At 33.8% G+C, this 13,145-nt stretch overlaps 1 protein-coding gene across 1 annotated transcript; it reads right to left on the bottom strand.

Moving 5' to 3' along the window:
• Window positions 1-5,212: 5,212 nt before the first annotated feature.
• TENT5D (terminal nucleotidyltransferase 5D) lies at window positions 5,213-6,385 on the bottom strand. The gene has a single exon (XM_035028656.1). The coding sequence runs from the start codon at window positions 6,383-6,385 to the stop codon at window positions 5,213-5,215; it is 1,173 nt and encodes a 390-aa protein (XP_034884547.1).
• Between the last annotated feature and the right edge of the window lie 6,760 nt (window positions 6,386-13,145).

The raw sequence follows: 13,145 nt of genomic DNA, 5'->3' as shown, positions 1-13,145 counted from the left end.
CAATAGTTATTTGGAATTCACTGCCTGAGCAACCATTGCATTTTGAAGGCATTTAATGCTAAGTGTCCCAAAGCTACCTTAAAAAAGTCCCAAAAACCATAAAGAAAATAATTCTGTTCAAGGAGGCCACATGTATGGCTTAAATAAAATTGTTTCCAATCCTCTTTATTCAAATATCAACTAATATATATTCGGGTTGAATAATTTTATTGGGGGAGGTGAACATTTGCAAAAACTTTTAAAACAGACATTTTAAATGTAAATGATCAAATACCAGTTTTTATTTAAAAAAAACATTTTATAAGTGCCTACCAGAAATATACTGGAATTCCTTTTTTAACTGATTTTACAAGTTAAAGATATTATAATATCTTTATTATTTTTCCATTTGGGATTTAAGCCACATTTTATATAGAAAAGTTTTTATGTTATCTTTCTATAATAAAAATGAAATTTCTGAATATGTTTATGCTCATATCACTCTCTACTGTCATTTTCATGGAGACCAATCTCCCCCACTGATTATCTCCAGGGCTGTACCAATGCTAAAACAAGAATTCAATCTGAGGATTCTGGGTTTTCTAGTTGAGCCAAAGGACCAAGTGTGACTCGGTCACACTTTATAATGTAAAGTAGACTATTCACTAGAATTTTGGAGAACAGTTCAAATTCTACCACCTGTCTAGAATGTATAACAAGTACATTTTTATAAATCATCATGAAACCACTTGAATTGGATTTAACAGGGTTATTCAATCCACCACTTTTAATTTGGAATCATAAGAGAAGATTTTGCAAAGAAGGCCCTCTCAAGGCACTTCTCTCTTAGGACACTTATGCATTTACAGGGGTTAATTTCTTGGCCCTGAAGCACTGAAAGATATAGGTATATGGTGCTCTTTTTCTAGGATAGGAAGTTTGTTTTCCTGAAGGATCAAAAAAGTACATATACAAAATCTTTTCAATACATTATCTGTTACTCTTTCAAAGACTACATCTAAATGAAAAGGGGTTTCTATTGTTTCAAACACTAATGTAATTCATGTAGCACTACCTTAGACACAACAATTTTGTGAAAAATAGCTTCACATTCCCCATATTAAAGAAAAACAAGGGCGCCTGGGTGGCTCAGTTGGTTAAGCGACTGCCTTCGGCTCAGGTCATGATCCTGGAGTCCCTGGATCAAGTCCCGCATCGGGCTCCCTGCCCGGCGGGGAGCCTGTTTCTCCCTCTGACCCTCCCCCCTCTCATGTGCTCTCTCTCTCTCATTCTCTCTGTCTCAAATAAATAAATAAAATCTTAAAAAAAAAAGAAAAACAAAACAGAAAGTATAATGTGTTGAGCTTAAAGATCACCTGTTACAAGTTAAATTTGTTTACAGACACCATATATTCTAAATGGTATGTTTTCGCTCAGACAAAATTTAAGGAAAACTTTCCTTAAGGAAGCACCTAAGAGAAATCCACCAACATCTCAACCAATTTGCTCCTTCTAATTATATATGCTGAAAAAATGTTCATAAAGGGGAGCAGTGGATCAGCAATACAATTTCCAATACTTATTACATAAATTTTACATTGTAACATATAGAATATGACCACAAAAAGAACAGAAGTGAAAACAAAACATCATTAAATGTATTTTCTTTTACAGTGGTAAAGCAAATTAATCCTAAAGCACTTTAAAATACTGGGTTTCAGGCTTTTTCAAGATGGTCCTCATAAGAATGCTTATCAAACTTCAAACTGTAGTCCCACAAACTTTCCAATCTTGTTTTAATGTTAGAGTCAATACTTTTTTAAAAATCCTCTATAAATGGAACTGCCATATTCATAGATCAATATAATTTTGATAAGCATTACAAACTTTAAAACTCCAAATTTTTTCTCAGTTATAAATTTAACTCCCTATATTTTAAAAGTTGGATGAATACTTCCAGATAATGGATCCATTGAATGAAAAGAGTTATAATCATATCTCAGGTATTTTGCATATTGATATCTGTATCAATGCCTAAAATTAAAATATGGCTAATTTTAAAATTTTAAAACTTTAATTTTAAAAACTTTTAAAAACTTAAAAACTTTTAAAAACTTTTAGTTTGAATGCATTTTAATAGAACATTTCTGAAATGATATTTAAAAAATGGAATTTGGGCATAGGATGTTTTCCCAATATTTTGGAGCTATTTTCCCAATATCACAACTGTTCTATCTCTGACATTTTGTCTTTAATTTAGCTCCAATATCTCTCATTTAAAACAACTAGTTAGGGGCACCTGGGTGGCTCAGTTGGTTAAGCATTTGCCTTTGGCTCAGGTCATTATCCCAGGATCCTGAGACTGAGCCCTGCACCAGGCTCTCTGCTTGGTGGAGAGCCTGCTTCTTCCTCTCCCTCTGCCCCTCCCCCCGCTCCTGCACCTCTCTCTCACACTCGCTCACTCTCTCTCAAATAAATAAAATCTTTAAAAAATTAAACAACTAGTTAACTGTCTTCAACTTTCTTTGACAAATGACATCAGTCACTATCAGAAGAATATCTCTGAATTTATAAGTTACAAATACTCTAGAACTTTGATAATAATGTGAAGACATTTGTGAAATGCAAGAATATATTGGTTTAAAAAAATATGTACCTATAACTGACACCAACTGCGTCCCACTGATATGAATTCTAGAACTGTAAAAAAAGATTCTTTTTTGGTTTTGGTTAGGTTTCTGAGAAGAAAATAAAACAATTCCCAAACTAAGACCCAGTCTTAAATTTGTATAAAATAGGAAAAGACAACATCATTTCTCTCTTGTAATGAGATGACATATGCTCTAGAGTTGAATTTAACTAACATCTATTAACACATTTAGGCCAAGAAGCTAGCACTCATTTTTTATAGGAAAACTTTTCCATTTATTACCCCTAATGAACAGAATGAGATAATACTGTCTTAAGACAACTAGCCTCATCTTGGAGAGATACTCAAATGGTAAAGATAAATATCTTTCTGTTTGGTTGGAAGCAAAGGACAGCCTAGCTTAGTGGTGGTATCTACGGAAAGAAAACCATAATAGATAAAGCTAAAGCTATAGCTATAGCTTTCTCTTTAGTGATACCATTTCCATTCAACATGTTTGGATTCTAGGCCAATTCTGAGTTTTTCTACTATAATGAAAACACATACTTGAAATGTTAGGAGGAAGCTGGTAGCTTTCAGGCCATTCTTCCAGCAGGACTTAAAGCTTTATGAGAACACCATAGATAATTTGCTTTTTAGGTAAAAAGGTGTTCAAATTCTCAATAGGACCAAAGGAACCTAAGGGAGCACATGAGGGATGTTTCCAAACAGCTTCAGAATTTGGCCATTCAGCATAAAATGCTATGGAAATGCTGAACTTTTACCCATTATTCATAATTACTATAGTCCTTTTATTCCTAAATACTTTTCTTATATCTTTTGTAATTGTTTTTTGTACTGTTAATATAGCATATACTCCTTTAGTTTTATATGCAAGCACTCCCACTAACTGAAAACTAAAGATTGTATTTTACTGCAGAAAGATCAATTATTTTTTAGCCAATATTTTCATTATGTTAATAGATTACTGAACTTTCTCTTTAATATAGTATTTATAAATTCTTTATTTGTCCCAAGCAAGGAGGTGGATACATATAATGTTTAAAAGCTTCAGAGCTGTATGCTTGATAAATATGTGCATGTGTATATATACACATAAAATATTTTAAATATAATTCTTTAAAAATACACTGATGGCCAGTGATGTGGTGGTATAAAACATCTCAGAAATATTGGTTATTTGAAAATGTTATATTTTATGTACTTCTGGTGTCCAGTACTGTAATATAGAGAAGAGAGATTAAGCACAGTTTATAAGGGACAAATTCTCAGAATACGCCTTTTGGATCATGCTGTGATGAAAAAAGTTGTGATGGTCAATGGAAACTGAGATGGAAACAAAACATCAGAAGCGAGTTAAAATGACGATGTTTTCTGATGGTCTTATCTATATCCATTCAGGACAGTTCCCCTTCTGTCATCTCAGTTAATATTGGTCATGAATTATTTTCTTCATTATGGGAAGAAAATATTGTTTTAATTCCACTGGTAGATTTGCTAGTAGCATATTTGATGTAGTGAGTAAATATTCAGATACCTGATGAGCATAAGCAATTGTTGGATAAGTTATAGTATTATGCAAAAACTCACATGAGGAGGCACTTGAGTGGCATGTTAGAAATTGATGTTTGGTAAGAGCAAAATGAAAAAAAAAATACTCCATTTAGCAATAATGAAAATATTTTCACTTACTAACACTGAATGTCTCCAGATATAATTAAGATGTTAGACAGAATAGGTCATGAAAATGGTAAATACCATTTTTTTTTCGCTATTTGCCATTTAGAGTGTCTGACAGATGATAGAAAATTTTCACATTCAGAGTTGGTCATTTTCATTCTTTTCAACTTATTTGGGGGGAAAGTGAAGACACCTATAAAAGTGATTGCAGTATTGGTTTTACAGCTGAATGGTATTATTCTTCAGATCAACAAATTAACTAATTTATTTGATAGTTGACAAATTACTAATGTCCAGTGTTTTTCAGAACCAGTTTTTTTCAGTGTTCCTTCAAACCATAGTAGAATTTTTTGTCTAACCCAATTTAACTGGAAAACAAAATAAGTGCTTGTAAAGTCCAGAGTTTTAATCTCTTCTGAATCTCTTGTCTTTGAAATTAGGTATTTTTGTTAAGTATTGAAAATCCATTGATGGTAATATTCAGTAGAAAAAAAAATGAAGTGAATGAAACAAAGGAATAGATCAAATAAAAAAATGGTGGCACTTGTCTTTACTGTACCTTTGGATCTTACTATGAGTCTGTTCTTTTATATTTTAATCAAAGGTACAGGCGTCTGTAATGTATTTTTCAGAGCAAATTTGAAAGTCTTACTTAAGACTTGGTAAGATTTGAAAATCATTTTAAGTGGCCCACAGCATTTGAAAGTTATTATAGCTAATCAATAACACTTGAAAATCATTTAAAGTGGCCAGTTCATAGATGAAATTGTATATAATTGATGGAAAATAGTTGGTAACTACACAAAAATAAAAATAGATCTTAAATTTTATGGATTTTGGAAACTTGCTTTATGAAGTGTTTAATTAAAGCAAAGTTTCTATTGTATGTGTGTGTGTTTGTTTTTAAACCATACCATTTGGCACATGAAAGTGCAGTGGGTAGTATGGCTGAAAGAAAATAGGTGGTGGTCCAGATGTTACATAATAAGTAGGGTACCCTCCCTCAGTAGCAAAGTATGGAGCAGGCTGATAAAAGCAAGTTACATTATCTGTATTGGGTAGCATATTCTGTTCTCCAAGTACTTTTAAAGCCATAAGGGTGATCATATTGAGTGTCTGCCTCCTTTCGTGACCCATGAGGCAAACAGTGCTTTCATTCACAACTCCATGCAAGGTCATAAGGTAGTCATATTTGCTCTTTTCTTCACCGATGAAATGGTTATGGAGGTACGATTCAATCTTCTTTTGCTGTTCTACTACATCAGGAAAATCAATGAAGAATCTAGAACACATATAACGTTCCAGTGTCTTGATTTCTGCTTCACAAGCTGGCTTAAATTCACGAACCAGCAAGTTGCTGTACTTCAGAAGGCCACCACCTCTAATCTCTTCAGGTTTTCTAGTAGATATAAGCTTGTATTGCAAATGTGTCATTGCTTCTTGGAAGTCTCCATACATGCTTTCAGCTACCACAACAGGATAGGATTCTTTAGTTAGTTTAGCATTTTTGTCACTGTAGAATTCTAACATGGGATCCAAAACAATTTGAAAGGAATCAACACTAAATTCAAATTGTCGTCTGAGTGAATTCACAAATTTTAGCTCTACATTCTTTCCAGTATTGTTTGAAAGAGAAATGAGACTCCAACGATCGTGCTTATTGCAAATTTTGACCATCTTTTGCACATAAGCCTCTTTCATGATCTTTAGGGTGATCTTTTCCTTTTTTACACCTTTTGGTAAAAAGTCAAGTAGACAACCAAGAACTGCATCCTTAACAACCTGAAATTCCTGATCACTTGGTAGATCAATGCCAAAAATAACATCTAGATCCTTATAGCTGATTCCACTGTGGCTTGCAAGTATATAACTTGCTGTGGAACCATTCAATCGGGTATCTTTAACAATAATTCCTTGCTCTATCAATTGATCTTTCACAACTTGAATGATATCTTTTGGTTTTACCTCCAGTGTGGGGAAATTCCCCCTTCCGTGAATTGGAATTACTTCATTTAACACTTGATCCAGTGTTATAACTTGATCCCAGCTGAGATTGCTAAATCTGATTTCTGACATTGTATAGTCAGAAGATCAACTAGAAAGCAAGCAAAAGATTGAGAAGAAATGTTAGCATTGCAAAATCAGTGTTATACCTAAAGCATATGAAAAAGTTAAAAATAGACAACATAAACAAAATTAATGCTAGAAAGAAAATTGTCACTGTACCTAATTGTCTTTAAATTTATTTTTTAAAGCTTTTATTTAAATTCCAGTTAGCGTACAATGTAATATTAGTTTCAGGTGTACAATATAGTGATTCAACACTTTCATACAACAGCCAGTGCTTATCAGAGCAAGTGCACTCCTTAATCCCCATCATCTATTTTACCCATTCTCCCACCTACCTCCTGTCTGGTAACCATCAGTTTGTTCTCTATAGTTAAGTAAGTGAAATAAAAGCCACTATGATTAAGTCAGAATTGTTAGATCCATTGGTGCATGGAAACAAACATTCTCAGGGAATTGTTAGAGCTGTAATTATTTTTTATATAAAATGGTGACCTCAATGTTTCTTCATGTAATACTATTATGATTATATTTGGTATATTTTTTTCATGAAATTACCATAGTATATCATTGACATCAGTTGTCATGAATTTAAAGTGAGATCAAAGAGCATGTCTGTGTATGTTAGACCCAGCTGATTGAAGGCATAATGTTTAGAAGCAATATATAGCATCTTTAAGCCAAAAGCTTTAGGGCATTATATATATATATATATATAAATAAATAACACACATATGTATATATATATGGTTTCATATATATTACTGATTAAATATTAAAGAATATTACTAATGTAGGGTATGAACTCCTTGAATTTGAGGATAAGGGTGACACTTAATTCATCACCTCTTCTATGTGTCCAGTAATCCTTTAAGAAATTTTGAAGAAAATAATAATTGGGAGAAAAACCATGAGAGACTCTTAACTATAGGAAATAAAATGAGGGTGGCTGGAGGGGAGGTAGGTGGGGGGATGGAGTAATTGGGTGATGGTCATTAAGGTGGGAAAGTGATGTGATGAACACTGGGTGTTATACAAAACTGATAAATTATTGAACACTACATCTGAAACTAATGATGTACTAAAAGTTGGCTAATTGAATTTTTTAAAAAAAGAAAGAAACGTTGGTTGAAGGAAATAATAATTGTCACTTTAAAGTGAAAAATAAATGAGACTACTCCATTTGTCTCCAAAATGAGAGCAAAGATATACAAAACCATAATAAGATTCCTGACCTTTAAGAAATGTTTTCTGCAAATGTGCATTATGATATGCTCAGAAAATTTTACAGTTTGGGGGTGTTAAGAAATTAAAGTTATAAATGCTATAAATACAATTGTTAAATATAATTCTATTATTATGTAATTAGGTACAATTACAGTTACTACATGGATCTTCAAATACTCTATTAAGCTGCCTAAGCAAATAAAACTAGGAAAATAGGGCGCCTGGGTGGCTCAGTTGGTTAAGCGATTGCCTTCGGCTCAGGTCATGATCCTGGAGTCCCAGGATCGATTCCTGCATTGGGCTCCCTGCTCGGCAGGGTGTCTGCTTCTCCCTCTGACCCTCCTCCCTCTCATGCTCTCTGTCTCTCATTCTCTCTCTCTCAAATAAATAAATAAAATCTTTAAAAAAATAAAAAAAAAAATAAAACTACGAAAATAAATAAAATGCTAGTTATGGATGTAGCTTTGGGTTTAGGCTTTCTTTCTTGAATTCCAGAAATAAAAAAAATAAATGAAGTTTAATGCATATTTGTATAGACAGTATTCATATTTTGCCTATGTAAGGAGCTATTAGAATAGAATTTCAATATTTAGAATTTTGTCTTATATTATTTCCCTCATAGAACTAGAGCAAATATCATCATCTTATTTGACATCTATAGAATCAACTTTTTTTCTTTTCTCAATTTATTTGTTTGCTTGTTTATTTAATTCCAGTATAATTAACATACAGTGTTTTATTAGTTTCAGGTGTACAATATAGTGATTCAACTATTCCATACATTACTTGGTGCTCATCATAAGTGTACTCTTAATCCCCTTCACCTATTTCATCCATCCCCCCACCCACTTCCTCAGGTAACCACCAGTTTGTTCTCTATATTTTAGAGTCTGTTTTTTTGTTTGTCTCTTTTTTTCTTTATTTGTTTCTAAAATTTCACTTATGAGTGAAATCATATGGTAGTTGTCTTTCTTGGACTGACTTATTTTGAATTGACTTTGACAGTTCAAGCATTTTGCAAAAGGCCAATTAAGCAATGGCAAATCTATGTCAGTGGGAAGATAAGACTAAACCTATTCTGCTTCTGTATATGAAATTTCCAAATATATTAATAAAAGAGTACTTATTTTTATTATGGGATGAAATGGCCCACATAAGGCATTCTTTGTTGCATTTTAAGCCACATTAATTACTAATGTTCAGAGAGTTTTATTAGCAATGTCAATATCCAAATCAATCCTTAAAGATGAATAGACTGAATTGACTACACACCAGGCTACTGGATTTTGGTTATTCATCCATCAAGTGAAATGGTCTGTATATTGACTTTAGGACATTTGAAAAAATAAAATGTTATATGAAGAACAAAGTATGCAGTAAGAACTGGCATGCCTATTTCCTAATTTCTCTTCCTGGAATTATCACTGAATTGTTTTAAGCTAACAAGGTTTGTTATCCTCAAATTCTCAATCTGGAAAAATAATAATTCATAACACTCGCTAGTTTCATGTAAAGGCCTAAGCAAGATCAATGATTTACCTAATATTTTAGAAATATCAAATGTAAACTATACAACTTTAATTGATGTAGAAAACATTCCCAAATTCCTTTTTAATATGTAAATTTCTTTTGCAAGTAACAATTTTTCCTTTCCTTATGGCAGATTTCCATTGTCAATATTAGTCAAAAGTTTAAAATTCAATGGTCCAACCCCATTCCTACAATCCCCCTGTAAACCTATACCTCTACCAATGATCTGAAAATAAAGATTGTTTACATTGGTATATTGACATTATTAAAATTACCACATTCTTTTCCATACAGAAGTTTCCAGGATATTTATGTGCAAATAAAACCCTCCAAAGACATTAGTAAGTTTACTGTCAAAATGTAGGAGTCCTTGATCAAAAAGGTGTCCTTTAAATCAAGAAATAGGAAGTCTTACTTTATATCTTAAATCCACTCATAGATATAAGAGGAGGAAGGGGAGGGTCAGAATTTTGTTTCCCAGACAGAATCATACTATGATCTTGCAAAGACAAGAAAGAGATTATCCAAACTTTAATTTCATTTTACACTAGAGAAGTGGTGTAGGGAAACTGATCATCATTGAACAACTATTTAGTTGCTGCTTGATCACCTATGTTAATGATACCCCAAATTTCTGGTTTTCAGAATTATCTAGAGAGCTTAAAAATATACATATATGATATTTTAGGCCTGGTATTTCTTGTTAAAAAAGAAACAGTGACACCAACTTGCTAAAATGTGGGAAAACTGTGTCCTTGGTTGAGCAATATATTACTTAAATATCAAAATCACAGTTTTAATAACCAGTTATTTTTTCACCCTTCTGTATTCACTGCTACATAAACTTATTTTTTAAATCAAGACTATTTTGGGGGCACCTGGCTGGCTTAGTCAGTAGAGCACCTCTGCTCTCAGAGCTGTGAGTTCAAGACCCATATTGGGCTTTGAGCCTACTTAAATTAAAAAAATTAAATCAAGCCTATTTTTCTTTTGAATTAACATTATTACCAAATGAGGAATTTCAAGCTACATCTCACCAACCACCTCTACTGCTATATGTACATGAAATGCAAACTAGAATTTTTAAAAATAGCCTTAGAAAAAAGCATAATTATGAAAATAAATTTGTGATACACACAAATGCATATAGACATATATGAGCATGCAAAATATTATGAAATATATGTCACAATGGAATAAATATAAATGATTTATATTGATCTGGAATCTATATACACCTCTACCAATGCTCACCTCTATTAACATGGATAATTAAGATCTGAGAGCAATGTTATGTTTCTCTGGCACATCCTCTATTTTCACATAATGCACAATATCAATATAATGTTGTAATTACAGATTTCACATGTGACATGAAAATAATAAGACTTATCTTCATGTGTGGGTTATGGCTCAGCAGTTAGCTGTCATACTTCATATAGCAGAGTCAAATACTTATATATCAATAACAAAAACATTACAAAACTTGGAAAATTTCATTTGAATTGCTGAACCAAAGAGCATGGCTAAATATCAACTTCAGATGACTATCATATAAAAGGTGGGAAAACACCAACAAAACCATTCACATTGTTTATGTTTGTCTTGGGTACAGTACAGTTCTTAGTTACTCAAAGTGTGTTTATTGGACATGAAATATAAAGCTATATTTTCACAGACTAAAAGCTCAAATTCAAGGCAGAAATCCTTCAGTATTGTGTCACATAAACCCAAACAGAAGTACAAAATCTGAAATTCCTAACTATTCTTCTCCAAAAGTGGAAATCAACAGTAGTTCATTATTTTGCAGCATATAAATCTTATTCTGACTCTGACTTCTTCCAATTTACTCATCCTTAAAGCTATCACTTTTTCCATCTAGCTTAGCCAATACTAGTGTGCCCATCACGTATCCAACTACAGTAAACCCAAAAAGTGGTTTCCATTATTCAACTGGTTAAATTCACTGGAATGCAAGGCAAGATGAGAGAGTTGGCAAGACTTCACAAAGAACTGCAAATAGATACTTGTATAGTAAAGTATAATTGTTCTCCCTATCACCACCCTATGGTCCTTCTGACTGTAAGAAGAAAAGGAAAACTTAGTCACCGTTTTCATACTTGTATTAATACTAGAATAATATTTTCAACAAGAATGAAAAAAGGCTTAAGACTTACGTTGAGAAGACTACTTTAAGAATGCAATACAGTTGAGTTAATATGATGATTCAGTGTTTCCTTTAATGAAGGTAGTAATTTTCATTTTATCACTGAATAAAATAATGAATCAGTCAGGAAAACTGCAGGAAGAAAAATACAACAGTGGAGTTCTTTTATAAATGTTATGCAGGTAATGTGGTGATCCCTGGTCAGTGGTCCTACATTACATACACACAGACATATATACACAAAGAGATAAAGAGACATAAAAACTGACAGAAGAAATGATTTTAGCATACATCAGAATTACATGGAGGGCCTGTAAACACAAATTCCTGGGTCCTGCCTTCAGCGTTTCTCATCCAGGTCAGAGGTGGGGCCTGAATATTTGCATTTCTACCAACTTTGCAGGTGATGTTGATGCTGTTGCTTAGGGAACCACACTTTAAGAATCACTAATCTATAGAAAACTGAGAAATGGGGCACCTGGGTGGCTCAGTCGTTAAGCGACTGCCTTCGGCTCAGGTCATGATCCCAGGGTCCTGGGATCAAGCCCCGCATCGGGCTCCCTGCTCGGCGGGAAGCCCGCTTCTCCCTCTCCCACTCCCCCTGCTTGTGTTCCCTCTCTCACTGTGTCTGTCTCTGTCAAATAAATAAATAAAATCTTTAAAAAAAGAAAAAAGAAAACTGAGAAAGAAGAGTAAAGGAACATGTGTCCCAATAGCAGTACTTAGTCCCTCATAATTTGGCTATTTCTATTTAATGTAAAGCATTACTTTGAATAATCTAGATAATTCTAATCGAAGTAAATGTTCTTTTAGACTACAGGCTTTTTTTTTTTTTAACAGTTTGACATTATTTTCTCAAGTAAATATTTAAACTAATAGAAAGTGTTTATAAACTTTGTATTAGGATTCTAAAAGCATGTCTAATAATACCACTATCATAAATGATTGTATACAAAAGTAGATTCTTATGCTTTAGAAACTGTCACTATATATATACATATATACTTACATATAGATAAACAGATTTTGAATACAATGTATTTTACTAGTTCAATAAACTATTATGTACTATCTGTATATGTATATTACTGGAAAGAGGTACTGGATATTTTATCTGGTAAAATTTTGTTTCTAAAAGGGAATGCTAATGTCTGTGAGAAATGGTAAGAAATGACAACACAGGGAGAAAAGATGGTGGAGGAGTAGGGTCCCTGGAATTGAGCTGGATATCTGCCAGACCACTCTGAACACCCACGAAATGAGCCTGAGAGGTAAGAAGATCTGGATCTCTACAAACAGAATATTGCAGAGGGCTGGTTTTGAGGTACAAAGTGGGGAGCTGTGATTCCGTGGGCAGATATCAGAGGATAAATGGCAGTGGGAGGGAGCCTGGCCATGGGGATCCTACACAATGGGTGAGCAATAGCCTCGTGCACTGGGGATGGGCAGACACTTGCAGACTGGTAGCAGATGGAAAAGGAATTTAGGGCAGCCCTAGGGATGAAACCCAGAGCAGCAGGGCTGCGTGTGTGAACAGGGGGTGGCTGGCAGTTTTAGAAGCACAAAGGGCAGAGACGTGCCCCCACTTGGAGGCAGGCCTGGGGGCACTGCAGAGGGGCGCACAACCCAGGACGCTGCAGTTTATAGAAGCACAGACAGAAACGGAGATAGTGTGGCCTGGAGAGCTCACTGAAGAACAGACTATGATCTCTCTGCTCTGAGGCAGAGAGCTAGAAACAGTCTCTTCTGCTCTGACTCCCAGAAGAGATGCTGAAAGCCGCCATGGAGAGCCGTCAGAGAACAAAAGCCCCCAAAGACTGATTCCCACTGAGCCCATCCCCCACC

Source organism: Mirounga leonina, unplaced genomic scaffold, assembly GCF_011800145.1.
Source record: "Mirounga leonina isolate KUSES-001 unplaced genomic scaffold, KU_Mleo_1.0 Mir_204, whole genome shotgun sequence".
NCBI lineage: Eukaryota > Metazoa > Chordata > Mammalia > Carnivora > Phocidae > Mirounga > Mirounga leonina.
This window is presented reverse-complemented; position numbering and strand designations above follow the sequence as displayed.